Source organism: Manacus candei, unplaced genomic scaffold (assembly GCF_025592945.1).
Source record: "Manacus candei isolate 608988 ecotype Guabito, Panama unplaced genomic scaffold, ASM2559294v1 h1tg000002l, whole genome shotgun sequence".
Classification (NCBI taxonomy): domain Eukaryota; kingdom Metazoa; phylum Chordata; class Aves; order Passeriformes; family Pipridae; genus Manacus; species Manacus candei.
Window position 1 is genome coordinate 6,841,631 of NW_026138050.1, and position 25,229 is coordinate 6,866,859.

At 37.4% G+C, this 25,229-nt stretch overlaps 1 protein-coding gene across 3 annotated transcripts in view; it reads right to left on the reverse strand.

Moving 5' to 3' along the window:
* TRRAP (transformation/transcription domain associated protein) overlaps positions 1 to 25,229 on the reverse strand; it is a 75,367-nt gene that overhangs the window by 15,408 nt on the left and 34,730 nt on the right. For all 3 annotated transcript variants that reach the window (XM_051779412.1, XM_051779423.1, XM_051779402.1), the window contains exons 42-63: positions 25,057 to 25,167; positions 24,052 to 24,198; positions 22,719 to 22,932; positions 21,906 to 22,031; positions 20,542 to 20,688; positions 19,167 to 19,369; positions 18,396 to 18,517; positions 17,317 to 17,530; positions 16,404 to 16,583; positions 16,056 to 16,202; positions 15,267 to 15,386; positions 14,688 to 14,975; positions 13,252 to 13,389; positions 12,851 to 12,963; positions 12,226 to 12,361; positions 9,058 to 9,249; positions 6,796 to 6,991; positions 6,280 to 6,545; positions 5,454 to 5,554; positions 2,710 to 2,911; positions 1,434 to 1,598; positions 230 to 320 (exon numbers count right to left, since the gene is read on the reverse strand). In XM_051779412.1, the coding sequence (XP_051635372.1) occupies positions 230 to 320; positions 1,434 to 1,598; positions 2,710 to 2,911; positions 5,454 to 5,554; positions 6,280 to 6,545; positions 6,796 to 6,991; positions 9,058 to 9,249; positions 12,226 to 12,361; positions 12,851 to 12,963; positions 13,252 to 13,389; positions 14,688 to 14,975; positions 15,267 to 15,386; positions 16,056 to 16,202; positions 16,404 to 16,583; positions 17,317 to 17,530; positions 18,396 to 18,517; positions 19,167 to 19,369; positions 20,542 to 20,688; positions 21,906 to 22,031; positions 22,719 to 22,932; positions 24,052 to 24,198; positions 25,057 to 25,167 (3,619 nt within the window). The remainder of the gene's footprint in view (positions 1 to 229; positions 321 to 1,433; positions 1,599 to 2,709; positions 2,912 to 5,453; positions 5,555 to 6,279; positions 6,546 to 6,795; positions 6,992 to 9,057; positions 9,250 to 12,225; positions 12,362 to 12,850; positions 12,964 to 13,251; positions 13,390 to 14,687; positions 14,976 to 15,266; positions 15,387 to 16,055; positions 16,203 to 16,403; positions 16,584 to 17,316; positions 17,531 to 18,395; positions 18,518 to 19,166; positions 19,370 to 20,541; positions 20,689 to 21,905; positions 22,032 to 22,718; positions 22,933 to 24,051; positions 24,199 to 25,056; positions 25,168 to 25,229) is intronic.

Below are 25,229 nucleotides of genomic sequence, written 5' to 3' on the forward strand. Positions count from 1 at the left end.
CTCTTGGTGAATATTTTTTACAAGAAAATTCAAGACAGCTCAAGCCATCTGTAGATTTAACTTCACAGAAACAAATCAATGCAAGCAAAGTTTATCAAGAATTTTCTTCCTTAACCTTGCTGATTTGGTACATTTTCTAGAGAGTCTGTTTTCTCAGTAAAATCAGGTGAAACTCAAACTAAAACTAAATTACAAAGAGCACAAATAATTTCATCAAGATCAAGCTCACCACTTTTGTAGCGCTCTCGCTGTTCTATCTTCAAGGTCAAATAGAGGGTCCTGATAGGAAAGTAAACAGCTTGGGGATAGACTCTTCCCACCTATTTGGAGACACACATATACTCAGGCAAGGAATACTGGCTACAGATCACACCAACATGTACAGATTGTGTGGTAAATAAGTACAATTTGGTAATAATCAGCTCTTTGTATTAAATAACAGTTTATGGAAATTAAAGATTTTTTCAGTAACAGAAACATGAAGAGAATGAAATGATAACTCCCTACACACACTGTTCAGGCATTACCTAATTAGGGCTTCCAGATCATATTGCCTAATAAACCTGAAAACAGCATAATGTCAGAGCACCAGCTGGGCCAGCTCAAAGATCTTACTCATGTGCATAATGGAAGAAAAACAGACATAATGACAGTGGTTAGTCTTTAAATTAGGCCACAATTCCCAGCAAGCCCCACGATACTTGGTAAGAAAGCCCATTAGAGAGTAACCTTACTCCATCTAATTGTAGCACTTAATGCAAGGGGATACCAATGGCACCCAAAAATAAAAAGGATTTTATGGCTTCCATTAAAAAAAGAAAAAAAGCTAAAGAGATGTTGACATCCAGCATCCCCTTTAAAATCTGTAAATCTCAGTATCTATTAAAGGAAAGAACCACGTCTACTATGGTTCACACTACCCATGATAGAGCACTTCTTAAGACATTGTTTGAGGCTTCTCCAGCCACAATTCTATTAAATCATGGATCCCTTCTTCATCCAAATGGATAAGGTAAGAGGTAGAAATTTTGCAAAATGTTCAGTAATATGATATTCATGGCAGCTCACTAACCTGACACACAAATGCTTCACGCTGTAGTTCAAAAAGTTATTTGAAGAGTTTTAAAATAGTAACACAGAAAATTTGGTATGTTTTAGTTTTATATCCCTTCAACGGACCCGAAGTCTAAAGGCAAGATAAACAGGAGTATCTGTGACTTTTATGAGTCTAAGCTCCAACTACAGTACAACTTCTAAGCAAGCAGTCACATCTAAAGATTTTACACAGATCTCAACAAATAAAAAAGCAACTACAACTTGTTGAAATCTGTTTTTTTCTGTCAGAAGACAGCTGAGCACACTGGGGTTGCAAGACATCTCATTCTAAAAACAAAGATTACAGCCAATAGAGAATTAGGGATTATCTTCTGCACCTGACTGATGAGGTTCAGGAGGAGTTTGCCCTCTGAGCCAACCAGGCACGTCAACAGCTGTGGGATCCAGGCCAGCCACTGGATGGGTGGGACACCAATACAATATTTGTCCACTGCATCTGCCAAGGTGTTCTTATCATCATCAAAACTCAGCAGCCAAAGAACCTACAAGAGAATTTCAGTGCTTAAATTTAAGACACATCAATCATTATGATGCAGAAAAACACAGAGCTATTTTACTGGTATGACTGTGGAGTCTTTGTAAGTGTTAAAGTTGCCTCAGACACAAGAACTTACATTCATTATGCTTTGCCAATGTTATTTTTTTCCCTTAGAAATAATATTTAAAGGATGTAAAAATAAATATAAGTGCACTCCTTGCTATGAAACAAGACAGAAAGAAGCAAATGAACATGACTACATTCCAGGAATTCTTTGGGTTTTGTTTGCAGGTGCAGATAGAAAATAAGGGCATGTTTCTAGAACCTAAAATATGCAATTCAGATAAATGAACCTTGATGCAAGAACTTGATTATTTCTTTGGGTGTTGTTAATTATTTTAACAGTTCACCCTTAATGATACTTTTTCTAGTTTAATTTAAATGTAAATATATTAAGCATTGACTAAAAATCATTAATTGTTATGCAGCCAAAAAGGGAGACTAATAAACTTCAGGGTGCTATTGAGGTCACCTTTAATCTCAAAGAGTATTTTCTGTGTTTTTTCATGTTCAGAACAGATTGTCTTCCATGGCCTGCTATGATTTTTTTAATTTTCTTCATGAGAGAGATTAAATATCCCCAAACTGAGCAACATATACTACAAATAGCTTTTTTGGGGCAAAATTTTGTTGCATTTCAGAGTAAAAATGCACAGAAAAGGCTTATCTGGAATAAAATGCAATACTGAGGTAAAAGTTAATACTATTTATCCATAGTAACGATTAAAAGAGCTCAAATTATGTTACTTTTTAAAGGACCAAAGGATGCCTCTCTGCAGGTATTTCACTGCATTATGTAGCAAAAAGGCTGGATGTGATTTGTCCTCTTCCTTCTACAAAAAAGTTCCACAACTACAGGAAACCCCAGACTTCTCAATGAAGTAAAAAAACCCCAGATGAGTTACATGCAACCAAGAGCAGCCCCATGAAGACTTTCTACCAAAATGAAAGCTTTCCCTCAGTAATTGTTTCTCCAATTGCACAAATTTGGGCACCGAACATTATCCCAGCCCTTCCTGAAGGCTCCAATTCTTTTTGAAACCTCCAGGTCTCACCTTTGCTAAGTATTTCCTTGACTTGCTCTCGTTCTGGTGCCGGCAGGCGTGCAGGTAGCAAGTGATGGCAGAGACCCCCAGGTGGAGCTGCCTCTCCTTCACAAAGATGTTCTCCAGGTAATCCCCCCACATGGCCCAGGCTTTCACCAGCACGTCGTGCATTTGCACAGCTGCAGAAAAAGCTTTGTTTGCTTCTTCAGACCTGCACAGTGACGAGGAAGAATATGAGTTTTATGCTAAGAAATAGTTACTACATTATAGAAATCAGATTTCTGACAGGGCAGGCAATTACTTTCTTAGTACTCAGTGTAAGTTCTCTAGTAAGGTCTCTTATGACTGTTTTGTCATTGCAGTCCTTGATGTTCAGCACCTACAGAAGTAAATGCTTTATAATGGAAACAATTATTTAAGTGTTTAAGATCTCCAGATACTCCCTTAAAAAAAAAAAAAAGAAAAAAGCTTCCAGTGCACTGCAATGGGAACTCAAGCAGTGACACTGGGAGTAAGAAGAGCAAATGATAACACAAGGGGAGCAGAAGCAAATGTATTTAAGAATGCTGCTCTGCTGAACATAAAAAGGGACTAAAGTGACATTAGGAAGATGTTATAGTAGTTATCTTTTAGAGAACTGCATCTTATTTAACTCCTCTCCCAGCAAAGTCGTGAAAAATTTTACAATCATTTTCTGGAAACAGTCAGGTCCTCATCCCCACAGCTGTAACAGTTTATTTTTTCAGTGGGAAAAGTGAAGGAATTTGAAGGTTAATCACAGTTCTGGGTAACCAAAAGGTTATTTGTTTGATACTTCTGAAGTTTTCTCTGTTTCCTCAAGTGTTCCTTGTCCAAGATGAGGCATGATTCATCCCAATATATATAGCCCTTGAATCTATGTTACTTTTTAGGCACAAAAATAAAGGATGAGAAAACTCCCATAAGCATTACTGAAATGAAGACATTATTAACAGAAAGCCTCATTTCTCCCTTATAGAATAAGCATTGAAATCAACCATACAAAAGTAATGCAATGCTTGTTCGACTCATTTTTGTAAAATTGCCTGTACTTTTATTACAAAAATATTAGCTTGGAGGATAGTACTTAATTAAAATGACCAGCTATTGAGCCAAACTATGAAAAGGAAAACATTTATCTGTCATGTATTAGTTTCTAGGCTACATTAATGTTCCTTGCTTTCAGAGGCTTCCTGCACCCCGGATGGAGGTTTTGAAGCGAACTACCCCAGCAGCAGCTGATGGATGACTTTGTATCACTGCTTCCCCTCTCTACAAAGGGAACTTCTCTGTTTTCTTTTCTCCTTCTCTACAATCCATCATCCTTGACACCTCAGATGACTTTCTTAAAATGGTTTCTATCACCTTGCCCAGCCACTGGGCAGCACAGGGTGATGCAAGAGCAGAGGTGACCTTTCACTTCAGTTTAGTTGACACGCAAGTAATCACAGTCACATTTTCAGGTTCAACATTGTCCTTGGTCCCAGCTGAAACCTTCTTAAATTCCTCACCTCATGGTCATGCCTGCATATTTTTTGGTAAGGTTAAAAAACATCAGAACCATGTTTTAAACAGAAACTTTTATCCATTTTATCCTGAAGGAAGGAATAGAGACAATTTAGCTGCTTTTATCTGCAAGAATTTAAAAAAATTAAAAAGCATGGGGGAGGTACACTTCCTTCTCTTTACACCTCAACTAAAATTAAGCCTGTGACCATATAAAAGCCCACTGCACTCTCCATCAAAGTAATTGCATTCTGCCTATTTAAAATTCTCTCTTGTATCCACAGAAGATATTCATCATTTCCTGACTTAAATTGCTATGTGAGGTTGCAATGCACAGCTTAAAACCTGATGGATTTCATTCCTTAAGTGGCCACAATGTAGTGGTAAAGGAATTATTCCTTCCATATGTAACACGTAGCAATGTTGCCATTAAATCCCAGGCATATTAAAAGCTGTTGAAATTGGAAAGGGGGTTTTTGGCATCGCCAAACAAAATTTGACTGCTGAGATATTTGTTCACTGAATTAAAGAGAGATCTTTCTCAAAACAGTAAAATGCCTGTCAGTATAAAGCAAAACCATCACAAAAGTCGTTGTGTGAAAGCAAGGCTTGAACTTAGGTGTTTAATTGCTGCAGTGTAAGATGTCTCCAACACACACCATGAGGCTTTTCAATTCAATTATCTGAAATGAATGTTCCATTTCCACATTCCACACACCAGATTTACCTGAGAACTCTGAACTACATCACCACACATTTCCCCATGTCTTGACCAGTTGCAGCTATTACAGGGACACAGTCAATGACAATGAAACAGAAATGAGAGAAACAAAGCAACCTCCATTTGCCAACTACACAAAGACATCAGTTAAACATCAGTTTTTCTAAGCACTCACAGAAGAAGAGAAGAAAAAAAAAGTATCAATTGGGCAAACCTATTCTCCCTGCCTCTTCCATCTCATCCCATGAAATATAAAACCTGGAAAAAATCCAACTGGCACAATGTTTGCTTTAACCAGATATTTCCTCCAATACTTTGAAATACGACCAACTGTTACATCTTCAAACTGCAAAGAAACTCTCACAGATACTTTTACTTTCTTATACAGTTGTGACAAATTTTAGGCTGGTAGAAACATATGGACCAGCTTTTCTGCTCCCTGTGTTGAAATACTTCAGCTGCATTTTTCTCAGCTGTGTGCTGGTGCCTCTTCCAGCCAGATACTCACTTGTTAATCTGTGCCAAGAACATTCCCTTCAGTGCATAAAACTCAGCAGTCATCTCCTTGGTGAAATACTTCAGATTGGTTGATTCAATAACTTCAAGACCCTGTTAAATAAGTCTTAGTGAGAAAAGTCTTTTAAAATGGAAGAGTTTATTAAGATGAAAGTGCCAAAATATTCTCTTGAAATTTAAATAGCCTGAGTTTCTAGCATTTAATTTTCATTTAAAAAAAATAGACTGAAAACAATTTTAAGTTTCCACTGGCCTATGCAAAACAAATACGCATAGACAACATTCATCAGGTTATCTTTTTCACTTTAAGTTATAATATTATTTATTTTATGTTATATTTATTACAAGGTCCATTTGCTGATCACGTGCCAGTGGGTTTTGCCTGAAATCACATTTTTCCCCTTTCAACACATACAATTTCACTTCAGTTTGACAGCATTCACCACTCATGAATTAGGCACTTAGCATTGATTTGGAGCTTCAGTTAGTCTTGCAGTAGTGGGGCTTCTTCCTATATAAGTAATTTAATTTTTCAAGTCCCTTCCATTTATCAATCTTGTAAGATTTCAAAAAATATCCTTCCATTTTACTTTTGGTTCAGCTATTTTTAATATATTCACAGTTTTCAGTTCAAAGGGGACATTAAATGCTTTGGACTATAACAGCAGTACTAAAACACCACTCCCTGCAGGGCGTAACATGGCCAAGGAAATTCAGCCCCTGTCCTGGATACAGGGAGCCTGTTTAAATCAATATATCTCATGGCCCCTGTAATCCCACAAGTTCCAAGGACACCTGCAGTGCTAAAGCTGCTGTACCTGCATACATTCATTCTTGCCCATGACTCCAGCCAGCTGCAGATAACATTTCACTTGCTGCCGAATCTTCTGGAAGCAATCCACGATGGGCACGGTCGGAATGGTGTGGATGCGGCTCAGGATGTCCAGCGCCACGTTGACCAGCCCTTGTTTCCGAGCTATCTTTCCATACTGGATAATTGCTGATGCAGAGGCATGAACTCCCAACATGGCATTGTTGGAACTGGGATCATGCTGAGAGCTGTTTTCATAGGCAGTCACAATGGCTGGAAATACACCACGAAATGTTTGTCATTATAAATAAAATTATACATACAGTGGCACCTTATACAGCAACACATATGAAATGGATGACTTAAGGTAATGAAACACTTAAATGGAAACTGAGTAAAATCAAAAACTTGTCAAAATCAACACTCCTGTACGTTGAAATAAAAAAAAAAACAACCAAGAACTTATTTCAGACAATGTCTAGAACATTCTATGATGAATGCACACTGGACCAGGCAGATTTACCTTGGTAATGATGTTGTCTCCACATGAAAATGCTGCTCCAGTGGGATAAATCATCTGACACAATAGGTAACCTGTTTCTCCAAGTCTTTACAACAGTCTTCATATCATGTAAGCTGTTGTTCCTCCCCAGATTAGTCGGTTGCAATCCTGCATTTATTTGGGCTGCTTCTTGAAGTTCAATTATTTGCTGTGCTGCCTAGAAAACATTAAACAATATAAATATAAATTAAGTATCGATTCTCTGATACTTGATAGATACTGATAGATACTCTGACTTCTTGATAGAAGCCTGAATGACCAGAGAAACAGTATCTACGTGCCCCTGATATGCTACTTAGATTCTGCAAAGACCTGAGCTTTGGGAAGTTACTGAAGTTTAGAACAGGTTTTCACTGACCTCTCCTATCCCCAAATTAAGGAGAGGAACAAACAGAAGATGGCAGTAGTCTCGAACCTACTAAAGGCAGCAGACAGTTTGTTAAAACTTCAACCACCTGAAGAAAAGGCCCACAAACTTTAATGGAATTTAATTACCTGTAGTACAATAAAGCCAATGTAGTATTCTCTAAGCTACCACTTGGCAGATAACAGTTGTATTCATTGTTAATCAACTAAATGAGATAACTATTTGAGAAAAAAAAGGCAGTTCGAATTTACAGAGTGAAATCTCTTGAAACAAAATAAATTAAAGTAATATTTTCCTACAGTCATCTCAGTATCAGCTCTCACAATAGCTTAACCTTCATCCTACACCCATTCATCACATAAATTTAATTTTCTCGTGGGTATTTAATCACATACTATCTGATATTAAAAAAAAAGTAATTACTGCAGTGCAAATTCATGCCTGCATTTGTACCTCTGTCAGTCACTGACTAATTTATCATTTCTTCATGAGGGATATATACATTTTAGATTGTTTTAAAAGCTCATTTTAATTGATATCTGAAAGCATTTTATTTAGCAATATTAATTCTTTCATGCTACAGATGCTGCCATTCTTGGTGGGGGAAAAATACTTGAAGTACGTGTGAAAACTTAGTAGGAAGGAATTAAATTCATCAAGAAGCCTCTTTCTGAGCTCACAAACTGAACCTATTTACTTGACAACTTTCTCTGAATATGGAGAAAACTTCCATATTCATTCACTTTATCTGATGCATCCACTTATAAAAATTCCAAGGTATGAGTTGCTGTGGGAGGTAGTTTTAGTAGAGGTAATTTTACCAGAGGTACCTTCTTAGATAGTGTAGACTACTTACTTATGAATCACACCTAGCATGACACACAGGGTGAAACTATCCATTTTAAACAGAATTATAGAAGCCACTATATCAAAGAGAACTCAGAAATCAAGGTCCTCTGCACTTCTACAGGTTCATTCATAGTTCTGAGCAATGGCCCTTCAAGAAATGCATCCCTGTTATGAAATTTCAGATAATGTTGCACTGAGATATTCTATAATTGCTCCCCTGGGGATGAAAGGTTTCCTCCACACGAACAAGATCTAATCTTCATCAGGTATATGTTTATAGGACACTTAAACAGGGACAAAGTCAGCTTAAATGAGAAATGAATAGCATGTTCTGCCCAGACCCCACACAGCCAAGCACAATCCTGCCCCAGCCCCACTTCCACACTGGCTCCAGCTGTATCACACAAGTCAGAGGACACAAGGTTCATTTTCAAGAAGCTGCTGAAAGCAACTCAAGGCCAAATTCAATTTTTTAAAGATGGATTTAGGCACCTACTTCCATTAAGTTCAATTTGGCAATAATATCTACTCTCAAAAAGTCTTCTCTTACAGTTGTAAGATGAATTATTTACATCATTAAATCCAAGACAAAACAACAGCATGTTGATATTTTACACATTTCAAAAGGAAAAACCAAAGTCCATTTTTGTTATGGCAACATATGTATGAAAGTTGCAATGGACACATCCCATACATTTTTCACCATGCAATGCACGTTATTTCATTTCACATAATAATTAAACTGCATATTCCATATAACCAGAATTGTGCCAGCAGCTTCCCAAAAGTATTTCTGGAGGTCTTAAAAAAAAAAAAAATGGTCCCAATTTCTCACGAACTCTTAGTAACAAGTACACTGAAAAAAAAAAGTAAAACACGCACTCTGCATGTTTTAATCAAAAAAATACCATTCTGAAAAAAAACTATCGACTAAAATATTTTACACTCATAGTTAATAAAAGTTCTCAAACCTGTTGCTGGAAAACAACTGGCCTTTTCTCTCTTACCTGGAGAAGGGGGGTGTGAACGTGTGAGACCACGTGAGGAAGCCTCCTCCATTCCCGGATGGCCAAGCTGCTCGCCATCTCCACCAGCCGCTCGATGAAGTTCAGCTGCTGCTCCTCAGGGTGGCAGATTGCCAGGTACCCTCTGTACATGTTCACTTTCCAGGCCATCTCTTTTGGGCAGCTCAGCTCCACCTGGTAATAAGATGGTATCTGGTAAAGCTCATTCGTACTCAAACAGTTAAATGACTTTTTTAAAAGCCTTCTTAAACAAACAGTTTTGATGTTTATCAATATTATCTTGTTTTCTAAAAATATCAGGTTAAAGCATCAATATTTATGTCACTAGAGGAGTTTCACCTCTCCTAATGTTACTGGCAAGGGCAGGCTGGCAAATAAATTGCCAGTTCTGCCCAAGAGTAGAAGTGCCTGGGTCCAACCTGCTCTTGGGGTGTTTTTACACCGACAACTGTAGTGCAGCTCAAGGCAGCTGAGCAGTGAGAGCAGCCCTGCCACAGGAGCAGGAAGCTCACAGCAAACCAATTCACCTTGTAAAAAGCAAAAAAGATGCTTCTCAGCAGATAAAACAACACACACTACCTCTGCAATGCTTCAGGGGCTCCAGAACAAGTAACATCAGCTTCTCACTTAAAAAGATCCTGTCCCTTCCTGTCAGCACATTATGCAGCATTATACTCCCTACTGTCTGCTCTAGGGCATTGCTTAGTTTATGAAAATAAACAGCTAGTGTTTTTTCAAGTAATCTACAACTAACCTTCCCATTTATGTTAATTGCTGAGCACAGGTGCAAAGTCAAGTTACAGTGCTAAAATAATTTAAAAAATAATTTTAAACCACTTTCTTAAATCTTGGAACAGTAGAAATATGGCAACTAAACTCAGCAAGGCACCTGAATTGTCCAGCACCTAAATTCTGTGAGCATTTTACAATAAACTTGCACTGAGCCAGTGCTCACCAACTGACACTGCAGGTTTTTAATCTACAACTTTTCCACTCCTCTTTCTTCTGCTTTACATCACGCCCTTTATGGTTTGATGTGCAACCCAGAAATCCCTCTGCATTACCCTGTTGTTGATATACTGTATGGTAACCACTGCAATTGTTATTTCTGTAATCCTCAGCTGACTTTTACACCTGAGCCAGCAAAGAGAAACTGCCAGGTAGCAACCTTACACTTACACAGTGAAAACAATCTCTTTCTTTATTACATTATCTACTGCATCATTAAACACAATGGCAATGTGAGCAAATGGAAATGAGTCTTGGGTCCTATCAAAGGCTACTTGCTGTTTTAATAGCTCAACATTAATGGGTAGATTATTAAAAATCTTTCACAAAGATTTATGAAAACTGATGGATATTTGCCATTCTTTCTGGCCTTTCTTGTGAATCAACCATGGAACTTGATAAAAAACAGCCATGTTAAGGAATATCAATAGAATTGGAGTAGTGAGTACAGCAGCATAGAATCAATTATTCTTCCAGATCCTAATATTTATGCAAACGTGTCCTGACACTTTCACAAGAACCTGAGTAGAGCCACAAAAGCTCCATTTATGGCTTCAGCAGCACCTTCTCCTTAGTCATTTAGTAAATGTCTCATTACTGAAAATACCTCATTTAATATAACTGCAGCTAGAGCACATCAGCACTTACTCGAGGTTGGCACTTCCACTCAACTTGCAATTCTCCAAACCCAGAACCTGTCAGACATGATCTATCTTATTCTGTTCGAGCTCAAGGTTTATAACACACTGTACAATACAATTCTTATTTTAGCCTTTAAAAGCTTCTCAAATAAACTTATTTTTAAAATTAGCCTCTGAAGCTGCACACTTAAATAACACACAAAATACCAAAAGTTATAAGAACAAAAGAAGTTAATCAAAACGTAAATAGTACCCTAAAGAAAATTTTTGTTGCATATACAGCTTGGTACTTACAGATTTGGCTTCACATGGGCTGATAAATGATAAAATCCATATTTAGAGACACCTATTTAATTTGAACCATCAGTACTACAAACATAAAAAAATACCATTTCAAATGCAGCAATGGTTGGAACCCCCTTAACTTAGGTTCCATCAAAAGACAACACTACCTTTAATCAATGTAATAACTTTTATGGTTTTCACAGTTTAGCCTTTAAAGCAAAACATACTGATTGCATCCACTTATTTTCCCCTCTGACAAAAGAAAGTGTCACAGCAGAATAAACATAACTACATTTTTAAAAAAAATGCATAATTCAGCCAGATTTTGAAGGAAGTAAGAGAGACACACAACTCTCATATTTCTCATGAGAGACTAAGTTGTCACAATGAAGCAACTGGCTGGAATATTTTACATATAGAAACTTAACTCTGCAAGATACTGGAATTAAAGGATGCTCAGCATTTTCCATAATCATGTTGTATCTTTTCCAAATTTTATGACACTATACAGCCAACTGTCAATTTGATGTGTAACACTATTAACTGGTAAGTATTGGTTCAAAACTTAAACAGTACTGATGAAATAATAAACTCTATTTAACTGAAGGACTAATTGTTCTGGTTCACTCCCTGCAACATAAGAAAACACAGCCTAAGGCTTTGCTCAGAGCTCTGCCAGTAAAATTGTATGTTAAATATGCAATTCACCCCCTTATTGCAAATTCTGGCATCTTTAGCAGAGTAACTCCAGTAATGTCACAGCAAGCTCCTTTCCACTTGTGATTTAATGCAGTATTCTCACCTTTCAGATTTCAGTTCTACATCTGGTTTGTGTTTCTATATTAACGAAGCACAAATGAACAACTCTACCTACCATGAAAAGAGGATGTATTTCCTTAAAATTAAATAAAAAAAAACACAGCCAAGAAAAAACAAACCAAAACAAAAATCCCCCAACATTATCCATCTTTTATAGAACAGCAACACCACATACAATGTTAAAAAGAATCCCAGACAATCCAGTGGTGACTCCAACACAGAAATCTGTCATTTGCCACAGGAAGCCCAAGATGGTTGTATGGCCTGGCTTTTTATAGCAGCTTCAAGAACAATAATCACCACTTTATTCACATGGAATGGCTCTTAAAAGAGTTGGGAAGATACCTAAGAGAGGATGAGGAGAAACTAAACATGAGCATAAAAAGCCCCCACTCACCTGCACCAGAGCCTCCTTCATAGCAATCCAGTTTGAGACCCTCCATGCACACTTCAACACGAGGTAAGGATTTATATGACCTTTTGACTGGCCATACTCTGTCAAAGGCTCCCACTGGTTCAGTTCTTTTGAACAACTAAGAAAATCAAAAGCAGTGTCAATTTGGTTACAAAAAAACCCCCAAAATTTCAATAAAACTGACTACAGATGTTGCATATCAGAATGTTATCTGCATATTTGTTTGTCTACAAGCAGCTTTGCAAGCACTGCAAAAGTTTTATCCAGATGGGAAGATTTTTTTTTTAATTTATTTATTACCAGTTATAATATAGAAATCTGTGAACAGGGAAAAGCTGCATTTTGTGTGTCTCAGAACAACCATTTTAAATAGGAAAAACAAATTTTAACTCCAGTCTTTTTCCACCAATAACAAATTACATTTTTATAGCAATTCAGGCATATCACTTCTGAGGCTCTGTTAAGGGAATAAAAACCAGTTTATTTAATTCCCTTAAGTTTTCCCTGTATCTGAGCTAAGTCCTGAGATAAGTTTATTCTTTAAATCAGCAGCAGGGTATTTCCCTTCTATTGCAGGGTAAAATACTTGTTCTACATTCAGTCTTACCGAATCCAGTGGTCTTCCCAGAGCTGGTACTCAGGAAAGATGGAAGGGGAAGCATTGTTCCGTTCGTGCTCCTTTTTAGCCTTTTCCATTGCTTTTTCATAAGTTTCTTGTGCCTAAAGAAAATTCAGCCATTCTACTTTTCCATCTGCTGTATACACAATAACTCACTCTTTTCTTTTTAAAAACAAGTGATAAGAAAACCTTTACAAATGAAAAATTGGTGGATGTGCTCAAAAATCTCACCTTACCTATGTATTACACGGCCTTAAACTACTACCATAGACAGTAGAGAAGCTGTGGTACCTTATATTTTAGAAGACTAAAGTTAATAATTAATGTTCAGAGTTTTTTCTTGCTGACCAGAATACTCATTCTCATAATTTCTAATATCAAGACTGTACCTGTTCAAAAAAGCCATGCTGTTCATAGGCAATGGCTGTTGCTGTCTCGGGGAATTTACAGCGTTTCTGCCACAGTCCAGCCCACATATCCTCTTCTTGTAACAAGGAGTAGAGCTCAGCAAGGGAGTCCAGTATTTCCTAGAATGTTAAGAATATGTATTTCTCCACAGTCAAGCTGTCCTTATAAAGCACAGCAGATAGCAAACCTTCACATTCTACACTGAGGCAAGCTGAGAAAGACATGATATAGAGATGTCTCTATAATAAAAGCTCTTTAAAACTCTAGAAGGCAAGCAGTTATTAACAACCACGTACTGAGAACACTGCATAACAAAAAAATCCTAAGGCTTGTACACCGATTCTTAACACAACAGATGAAATCATAGAAAACAGAACTGTTCAATGAGCCAGCAACTTGGTCTTTATTGTAAAAAACCATAAATCTGTCATATTAAGCTTCCTCAGCTGAACTGCATAAGCAGATCATACCTGCCAGACTATTAAAAACACAACAGCACCTCAGCAAGGAACTCTATTTTATTTAACTAATAATTCTTTAAAGTCACACACCAACAGATTTGATGAGGGAAAGTATATTCCCTTTGAGGGAGATGGGCAGTATTGACTTCTACTTCAGATTTAAAATTGGGGGCAGAAATGGTTATATCTAGTTCTACAGTGCTGCAGGGAATTAGTGTCAAAAGCAGATGGATAAGAGGGATCAAGAGAAAAAATTGTGAAAATATCAATGACAGATCAAAGAAAAGCATGAGAAGTAGGTAAGACAAAGTACTAAATATTTCATCTATTCACAAACATGCAAGGACAGGAATTCCTTCACTGAAGGAAAAAAAAAACAACACCACTTTAACAGGCTTCTAAATACAAAGATTTAGAAGCAATTGCTCCTTTGTACTCAGCACTGGTGAGGCCACATTTCCAATCCTGGATTCAGTTTTGGGCCTCACACTACATGAAACATTTTGAAGTGCTACAGCATGTCCAGAGAAGGGCAACAGAGCTGGGGAAGGGTCAGGAGCACAAGTCTGATGAGGAGCAGCTGAGGGAGCTGGGGGTTCAGCCTGGAGAAAAGGAGGCTCAGGAGGGTCCTTATCATTCTCTAAAACTACCTGAAAGGAGATTGTACCAACGTGGGGGTCAACCTCTCTTTTTAAGTAACAAGCAATAGGGTAAGAGGAAACAGCCTCATGTTACACCAGAGGAGGTTTAGATTCGATATTAAAAAAAATGTCTTCACCAAAAGGGTTGTCAAGCACCAGAACAGGCTGCTCAGGGCAATGGTTGAGTCACCACCCCTGGAGGTGTGTAAAAAACATGTAGATGTGGCATTTGGGGACATGGGTTAGAGGAGGACTTGTCAGTGTTACATTTTCCTCTTCATGTTTCATAAGGTATTCCAATTAATATAACACTACCTGTTGAGGAGGAGTTATGCTTTCCTGCTCATAAAATTCTGTTGTCTGTTTAGGCTTAATCTGTAGACTCAGTCCTTTTTCAAAGGCTTGGTGTTCCAGCATCAGTGTAGAACGAAACCAGAGGTTGTGAGTTTTACCCAAGTATTTCAGGACACAAGGTCTGATGGGAATGGGAGGAACACACTGTGACATTGCTTCCACAAAGCAGTTCAGGGCACTGGGCTGGCAGTCTCGCTGCACCTGATGGCTGCCACTGCACAAGAAAGGGCTTATTTCACCTGCTAGAGCCTAGAAAAAAAAACATAATAGTTATCTGATCATTCAGATTGTTCAATTAGAGAATCTAGATTTAAAATCTCTTTAGTTCAGGGAACAACCCTCTGACAAGTATATTTCTCTTTGAAAATTGAAAGGCCCTATTTCTTTCAAAAGATGTGTTGATAGAGGTTACAGCATTCACTAGTCAAAGAATGGCAAACTTCTCCAGGTAAGTGAACAAAGTCATCACAAGAATACATTTTCCTGAAACAGCAGTCATTTAGAAAGAGGAATCTGTAAGTGGGAGAGAGAGATTCTCACATGTTGTTGTCTGTCAGACAGGATTTTCCAAAGTCGTGAAAAAAGCTGTATCCAAGTCTTCTCTGCCAAAGGTGTAGAAATGTGACATAACTGAACAAAGGCACTCAGCAACGCTCCAGTCTGGGAACAAAGAGATTCACATAAATAGGAAAATACAATTAATACCGTGGAAGGACAGTTCAGTTATACTGTACTAATACAGAGTAAGTAGTAATGCAAATGCCTTTTCCAACAAAAATAAGTTTCCTTTAGCAATATACACTTGTAAGAATAAATTCATCCTATTTTCATGTTGATAAAGACTCTGATTCATTGCTGTAACCATTCTGAAAAAAAGAAGGAAAAAGGAAAGAAGATGACTTTGGTAATAGGAATGATCAGGTTAATTGGATAGAGCTGTTACTACTGTGAGAGTTATTTCAACATAGCTTTCAGCTACAATTATTTTCTTAGAAATTATTTAATCATAAGATGCTGATACACATTTTTGATTCTATACCCTGTCTTTGCCATCATTATTTTCTGAACCAAACAGTCAAAACACACTTAGAGGTGAAGGAGGATGAAATTCAATTTTGTAGGAAAGGGATACAGTAACAACTATTGACGAAGGTTTAAGAATTTTTTACCATATGCAGATAAGAAATTACATCAGATTATAAGACATGTCTACACAAGAAAATTTAGTTTAAAAAATCAGAAGTGTGAGATGAAAAAAGAAAAATACACCTCAGATCAGTTAGAAGATTTCAGTATTAAAGGGATTTGTCACCAACAAGCTGTACCAACCTTCACTTCTCGAAGAGAGTCAAGAAATTTGTCATGTCGGTTGGTCAACATGTGCAGCTGATTCCCAATGTCCTTCTCCGAAAGTTCCTTGGTTTTTGGTGTACTGGTCTGATCTCCTGGAGCCAACTCAATGTCTATTTCAACATCCTATACAGAGGTAAATAACTTAGTAAGTAAACACAGTTATCTTCTATAACTTTTGCTATAGGTACTTTTGGTTTTTTTTCCCCAATACAAAATACCCTCCTTATCAACTTATTTCAGGTCTCACTATTTCTGCTACTTCTTCAGGTTCAGATATGTAATTGCTGGAGTGCAATTTTTTCCACAGTATTTTCTGTCAGTTACCTCTTCTTTGGATTCACTGTTTTCCCTTTCACGAGGCTCTTGTTTGACATGGGTCACCATAGCAAAGGCTGCCCTGTCGTGGCTGTCAGCGAGGTTGATGACATTGGTGATGGAGGGCAGCATGGCCCCCTGGCAGCTTGTCCCAATCGTGGTGTTCCTCTCACACACTGCCAACAGGAGCTGAGACATGGAAAAGCAAGAGGAGTTTTTAAATATACATTTTATTGTAGGATTTCAAAGAAAACATCACTACGGTTTAATTTTTAAAAACAACGGAAAAGTTGCAATAGTGTGTTTAAGGTCTATTTATCACCTTTATTCAATAGAATCTTCTGCACCTAAAGCCTCCATTTTGTACTTTTTAACACATATAATTAGTGCCCTCAATCCACTAACGTATACAGACTCTCACTGCTATCCTAAAAAGGATGTTCACAGTCCTTAAACTCATGTTTTAATACATACATTGTTAAAATAAAAAGGTTTGGTCCCACCTTGTTTTAAATAAGCAAAGATGCAATTTCATTTCAATGCAAGCCCACCTAACACCTGTCATACCACCAGAGCAAACATTGTAGCTTTAACATTGTAGTTTTCTGGAAACCATCTACTATAACAATTCTTGTCGTTTTTATAATCATTATCAATTGTGAGAGAGGGTTTTTCTTAAGAAGTATTAACCTGGCCATTAAGCTTTTGGCAGAGAAAATAGATTTTAAACATTTATATTAAAGCCCCTTTCCAAGCATCAGCATCTCAATGGTTTAGACATTGTATTTATTTTTAAGCACCACAGGAAGTATCTGAGACAGCAGACCTGGTATTTTCAGCTTTGATATGGATAATACACACTACAAGCATAGGGAACCAAACATATTTCTAACTGTATTTCTGATACAAATAACTTCCCTACCTCGATGCACTGCTTTATCCAGAAGTGATTTCCCATGGCTTCCCAGTTTTGGGAACAGGTCACATAAAGCAAACGCTCATAAACACGACGTTTCATGGAATTGTCGAAGACCTCAAAAAACTTGGCTCGGATGAGCGGCTGGGCACAGCGCAGACCCGACAGGAACGCTGGCTCCAGTTTGGCTGTAAGTTCACTACCAGAAAGATTCTCATCCCTAAAGTGAGTAAAGGTGAAATAACAGAGACATTAGAAAGAGAAGCCTCCTAAGTTTTGTATATAAAATACTAAAAATCCAGAGGTGATACTCTGTAAAAGCCCCTGTGGTGTGGAACACATCCAGGCGCGGTGTTTTGAGAGAAACAGCAAAGAAAATATTGCTGCTCCTTAGAAAGCTGCCCTAGAACAAAATCTTATCATATTTGTAAACCACTGAGCCACATGTGTGTTCTGTTTGAAATGACAAATGTTATTCATTGATAAAAACTTCTGAGCACTGTGTCCACACAAAGGCTTTGCACAGGGAACCAGCAAACAGTCCAGCAGCAAACAGGGACTGCAAAATAATGGGAATGAGCAGCACAACATTAAATACCTGGCATTTGTTGATAAGGTGACTATTTAAATTATTTCAGCATGATTCAAAACTTGTCAGTCTACCTAGCAAAGTAAGTCTCCTGAAAGTCTAATTTATAATAAAGTTTCCAGGAAAAAAAAAAATCTTTATATCCTACAGATGAGAAAACACAGATTTCAGCTGTCACCACGGTGCTGAGTATACAGTCAGCTATGAGGATGCCCTGGGATCTTGTGAAAGGAAGCAGTTGGGATTGTGGAGATATTTTATCAGTGCCAAAAAGGAAAAATCCTTTCTAAGGAACTTCTATTTTCAAATTGCTTTCCATAAATATGTACTGTGGTCTCACTGAACTGAATGGATTTTGCATTTTAGAATAAAAAACATGCATTTAAAAAATCTCTTTAATTCAGACCTAAAAAGATTGATGACATGTTATAAAGGTCATATATGGTACAAATTATGAACCAATAAGCTGCAATAAATGATTAATTGCTGTAATTACCTATAGACATAGTTAACAAGGTCTAAGAACTGGGCATTTAATTCAAGGTCTTCTGGAAAACGCTTTTCAATGTAAGTCATCATTTTCACCAGTAAAATGGACTTCTCCCGGAGAGTAGGTGTCTGTGTTAAAAGAAGACATGATTAATTTTGTCAATTCATCTTCAAACATGCAGAGGACTAGCACATTCAAAGTACCACTCAGCCATCCTTTATAGGACTCTTGCACTTTTGAAGTATTGAAAAATAGCTTATTAGGTCATAGTTCTTAAAAAGAAAAGTAACTCAAGCATTTATCCTTCTAATATATGTTGGAGAATTTTAAAATTGTGACTTTACCAGGGTTAAGCTGTTCAATGATTACAAAAATCTAACACAGCACTAGATTATCAAGTACTCAGCTCTAACAGAAAACATGGAAATTGAGGAGGTCACAAAATGTTACAGAGTAGCATGATATATAGCAGTATTAGTCATCTTCCTCCTGAAGAATCTCTCTATCCAGGTTAACGTGAAACATATTTTAGAACTTCCATTTTAAAACTTTCTCAACAGCACTTGAGATCACCCACCGAAAATAAGCCCACAAAATGCCAAGCATCTATAACTCCAGCCATTTTCACAGGGAATGCAAGGTAGTCCAAACCTCATTGAGAGCATCTAAACATTTTTAACAGATCATTACAAACCTCACTGTCAAAACTGATGAATAAGAGTGGCTTATAGTTATTTAGTATTTGAGAGCAATAATGATTTTATCTACTCAATTTACCTGATTAGCTGCCATTGGGGAATTGTTTTTCACCCACTCTTCCACTATTTTTACCACTGCACGAAGAATTTTGGCATCAGTAGATTTTTCAATGAGAGATGTTAGAATGGCTTGTATAAAATTTTTCCTCATTTCCATGCTCATCACAGCCAGACGAGTTTTCACAAGATCCAGACTGAGTATTACCAGTTCACTTGTACCTGCTATGGATGCAAAGAAAGGATTAGAATTGTGTACACAAAACACCTCGGAAAAAAACCTTCAAGATAAGCTACTGTAATTTGAACAATAGCAACAACAATATCTTTTAGTTGGAAATACATCCCTAGAAATAATGTTTTCAGAATCACTACTTTTCATTCCTAAACAACTAAGACAGACCCCAAGGCCAGACTAGGTGGGGCTTGGAGCAGCTGGTCTAGTGGGAGGTGTCCCTGCCCATGGCAAGGGGGTTGGAATTAAATGATCCTTAACATTCCCTCAAATCCAAACCATTTTATGATTCTATGATTCCTTCTAAAACCAAATCCATTCAAAAATTCTAAAGGCAAACCTGTGTGATTTCCTTTCAGTAAATCTTTAGTAAAAGGTATTATAGACCCCCAATACTGAAAAAACTGCCATTATCCCTGTGAAAGAAATTCTCTATGATGCAGCACATCTAATTCTGTTCAGCTAATTTCCTGACCTGCTTATCTGTCAATTTTAATAATTTTCCAATTGTTTCTCAGTTTTAATAAAACTTGCAAGGTTCTCATTTATCTAATCAAAATATGGGCTGGAAACCTAACAGCAGCAATTCTTTCAGAGTATTTTCTTCAGTAGCCTATTCATTAGTAAATTATAGAGCTCTTTACTAGCACTGAATTTTCTTCTACAACATCTGATTTTTTCAATGATTCATGACCTAATTCATTTGATGATAGAATTGTACAGACTGAAAAAGATGCTATTTTAAGAAAAAAACACCAGCTCCAACAAATTAATTCACACACAGTTGTTCCAATATTATAATACAGGAAGGAGTAAAAAAAAGTGAAAGCACAGAACAATCAAAAAAATTCAGCCCTTCTTCCCTCAACACCGTAGTCTCAAAGAATTTCACTATTTCTATTTATGCTACAGCTCAACAAATATTTCACTAACCATCCACTGGAAAGTTTGGGTTATACTGATATTCATATATTAAGCTGGAAAATGGAATTTGTAAGTGTATTTTTAGTCTTCAATACTTCAGTAATGCTTCTCACTAAGTATTTTCTAACATGTAATAATGCACACAAACTCTGAAAAATCATTTAAATCTCTTTGAGGTGAAGAGATTTTAATACTTTACAACATTTCTAATCATTAACAGGTGATATAATATAAATACCTGTATTTGCTTCTGCAGTTCCTGCTGTTGCCTGTGGGTTCAAGTGTTCCCTGACCATCTTCTGCAGGGATCTCATGAAAACCGAAATCAGCCTGTCAATGTAGCTGGGATTGTTGCTGCAGGCAGACTTCAGGATCATTAAAGTCCCTAGAGATAAAAACGTGACTTTAGGAATTAAAACCTCTCTTGGATGTGACCTGAGTAAAATACAGATGCCATGAAAGAAGCACAGGACTGCCCAAGTTACAAACACTAGAAATCTAAAAAGATTTCAAGAAGCACACACATCCTGTGTGTGCCCATTAAAAAACATACTCATTAAAAAAAACATTTCTTTTTGTGCTCAGATGGGCAGAACATTTAGCCCACAAAGTTCAGCCTCTGGGCCACAGAATTACTACAATATGCACGACCTGACAGCTGGATTGTGGTGCTGCTTTTAAGGGAGCTCTGGACAAAATGTAACAAACATCTTTCTTGGTTAGTTTGTTGTAAAGCTTGTCCTGACATCTGACAAATAGGCAATTCCCAAGGCGAAATTACAACCATCTACAAAGCTCACAGAATAGAATAGTGAAGGACATTTGCCATTTAAATCAGCAACTTTTCCAACATTGTACAATTTCAAGTCTGTATTACCAACACAACCAGTCCTGGACCACACTCTATTATTCCAATACATCTTTGTCATTCTATTATTCATCTGAGTTCTCTACCAGTTAAGTAAGTACAAAAAAAACCAAGAAAAAAAAAAGAAACATTTCAGCTCTTCAGAACGGTATACACTAAAAATTCAGATTTTCTCAGTCAAGAAAAAATAGCATTTTTGTACTTTCTTGCTTACTGAGAACTTAAGACCTATGAATACATAAATCTTTCTACACTGTCTAAATCTGATAAATGAGACTTTAAAAAAACTGGAAAAGAAATTATAAGGCAGTAACTGTGTACACAGATTCCTTGAACTATTCTACTCTATTTCAGAGTACTCTGCAGGATTTGGTTTTTTCCATGTAACCAGCTTCCAGTAACTTTCACTTTATTTTTTGGTTAATTTGAATGCTGCACCTTTTTTCCTATGCACTTTGCACACAGAAGGCTTCCATCTATTCCAGCTGCAGCTCCAATAATTGCTCCCAAACCAGCTACTGGGAGAAGACAGAACACAATGAACCCCCCTCCAGTCCCTCTCCCCACAGATGAGACACCCCGAGCTCATCTCAAGGTAGCTTGAAATGCTTCCCACAGCTTCCTCTGCATGATATCAGATTGCAACTTCCTCATGGCAAATTGGAAGCTCATGGCAAAGACCTGACTCATTAAGGGCATTCCACATCCAGCTCCCAGAGAAGCGGGACACGTACCGAAGAGCTGGGAAGGGTTGGCGTTGGTGGCTTTTTCGTAGTTGGTCAATCCTTCATAAATAACCTTTCCAACTGCAGCATAAAGGCACTCCAGCTCTTCATACTTTGAAGCTACACTTGAGGTACCTGCAGAGTAGAGAGAGGTGTGTTTGCTTTTGGTAAGATTAGCCACAGAACAGGCAAGGAGCAGTTACACTCTGAACACTCAGTTGATAAAACATCACTGGAGTTTCATCTTGTCAACAAACCAAGGTAACACAAGGAGATCTGTCATTTATATAAATCTTTTTATTATAAAACCAGTATGTATTTTATAATAGTAAACCACTTCTGAGTAACTCAATTTGAGGAGCAGTTTTACATTATAGATTTATTTTTTTCCAAGAGATTACCTAAATTAGTTTCTATTAAGACACAGCATATTACCTATTGCCTTTCTTTTTTACACTTTATCTCCCTTCCTTTTTCAGCAAAACAGCAAAGCTTAACAACTAAAAAATTGCACTTCTGAAGCTGAAAAATTCTAATTGCAAAAATACATTAAATTTATAGCATGCATTCCTTGAACTAAAGTTATGACAGCCACAGGTTATTAAGTTTTTATGTCAATGGATAATGATGTATTCCACATGATTACTTATTTCATCTTTTCCTTTTTAAACAGAGGTTGAAAGTGCAAGCTAAAATGGACCATTAAGTGTAGGAATCATAAAACAGAATATTCGCACACTCCAAAAAGTGCCTTCACCCCACCCTTAACCACTTCAGTTATTCAGCAATAAAGGCCAAAAGGAGGAAGAAAATCCCACTTACTTGGTTCTGTAGGGAAAATACCCATGAGGCGAGAGAGCAAACTGTGCACTGCTCTCAGCACCTTGGTGTTCCCACAGGTCATACAGGCTGCCACCCCTCGCTGCAGGGGCTTGAAGCTGCTCAGGATAGCAGGGGGCTGCTGCACAGTCAACAGGAAACTTAGGACCTCTAAACCAGTGCAAATGTTGGCAAAGTTGGCCTGGTTGGGTTGTTCCTAAAGAGAAACGTGCAAAAAGGCAGTGAGTGGGGGATAAAACACGTAAGAATTACACAGATTACCAAGTTCAGCTCAAATCTGTTGGAAGTCTATAATAAAGTTGAGGTTTCTACAACATTGATGCTTCAGATCAATCTTTTGGATAAGTCATGCAGTATAAAACTGTAAAAAAACAAGCACTACAAAATCTTTAACCACAAAAGTACTACTTGAGCACGTACAGGTATGTTCCTTCTGGTGTTTGATGTGATGCTCAGGTTGGAAATTTGCCTGCAACCTTGCTGGTTAGAAATGCTGTCAACAGAGAAAGGTGTTCCTTGTCAACACCTTTCAGACACAGGCCTTCAGTGAAGAGCTAAACCAGCATATTTTACAATAAGTTATAGTTTAAAGGATAGAAAAGGGAATATTTGGACCCAATGAAAAAAAATTCCTGGATGTATCTTTGTAAATAAATTAAGTTATCATTAAGATAGTAAATTATTCATAAATTATCCATTTTAATGGCAATTTTCACTCACTTTGCACACTACTTGGGAAAAGGTGAGCAAAGCAACAAATATGAGCTCCCTGGAGCACAATCAACACTTGTAAACCCAAAACAAATGGAGCCACAATAAAAGCTCTTCCAAAAGGAGAAGGAGAAAAGGATGGAAATAGTTATCTGCCCTTTCAAGGACCATCTAGTAACAGTTACTAGTTTATTAAATATTTGTATCTAGTATTATACAAACAAAATAGTTGTAGAAAAACTTATTATATGGCAGAAAGCACACAAACAGCATAAAAACTATAAATAAAATGTTGCGCCATCAATTACAGAGAGCTAGCCTTTCAGTGAACTTCATAGTACCATAATGTAGTCAGAAAACCAGGAATCAATAAAATCAATCCGTAAAACTTCCTATTAAGAAAAAAAAAAATCACAAAAATAAAAAGCCCACCAACCATTAAGTACTGCAGCTCTACAAATTATAACCACTGATGCCATTCACACACTTCACAATTTATCTATTCCGCTACAGTGAAGAAAAGATCAGTACTGTAAAAATCAGTATGCAGGTATCTCACGTGCCAGTGAAACCTAAAGCCCTCCAGGACTAGAACATAACTTACCACAGTCATCAGCAGCTTGTCAAACCACTGCAGCTTCAGCTCTGACTTGGGACACATGTCTGGCCGTAAGGCTGTTTTCAGCAGGTTGACACAGCGGCGAGACAGCAACTCCGCAGGAGATCCAGCAGTGTTTGAGTTGTCATTTACCTACCAATTCACCAGAATTACACCCTTCAGTAACCAACTCATTCATTTATTATGTATTCTAAGCAAGCATATCATTTCTTACTTCTGCAACAGATAGGCTTAAGTAGTTTTATCAGTACGGTCACAGAGCCTTTAAATGCATAAAAAGCTGACAACTAATAGTAAACACCAGAATTGGTGTCTAAATTGCCAGCTAATTACCCCAAATCACCCATCAAAGGTGTATTTAAAAAAAAAGTTTCATCCCATACTTTATTGCTACAACTCTGAACGTGCTCAAGATGGTTAATCTTTACTGTTTGCAAGGTACCCATAAACATATGCAGCTCTTTACTCAATTCATCTATATACTTAAGAGCCCATCTACTCTGTGCAATAGACTGTGGTGTATAAAATCCCATGCTAATTACCAGCTGAGTCTGCTGCAGGAGCAGAAGCCATAAAACTTCTCAGCTTTGAGCTACACCCAGCTAATTTTCCCCACTCTAGAAAAGTTAGTTCTCTGAAAATTTGGTGAAAAGCTTTAGTTCTACAAGCTGGATGAAAAACAAAAATAATCCCATGTATTGGATCTTGAAAATACAACTACAGTCATTATCCTTACATATGTAATTGATAGTCATTCCCTATTAAACCCTCCAAATATCTAGTTTTGGGGTGAAGTATTCTTGCTCTTTAACCCAGGCAATAGCACAACCATACTTGGCAGCACCACGCAAACACATAAATGAATCAAGGAAACAAAGTATAGGAACACTAGAACAATCCAAGCATAAAAGGGCCTGTATGAAGAGAGGGGTTTATGGTTTTGGCTACTACTGCCACACTGGTATTTGCATATCAGAACAAACACACTACCTGGCAAGCGATCCTAATCAAGAAATTCACCACTGTGTCTGTGTGCTGCTTGTCAATCGGCTTGGCAAGGAGGGCATCGGCTCCTGGCAGGGACTGGCTACGTCCAAACACCTGCATGCACACAAAACACAAAACCCATAAGCAAGATTGAAGAAGGAAAACAACAAGAACGG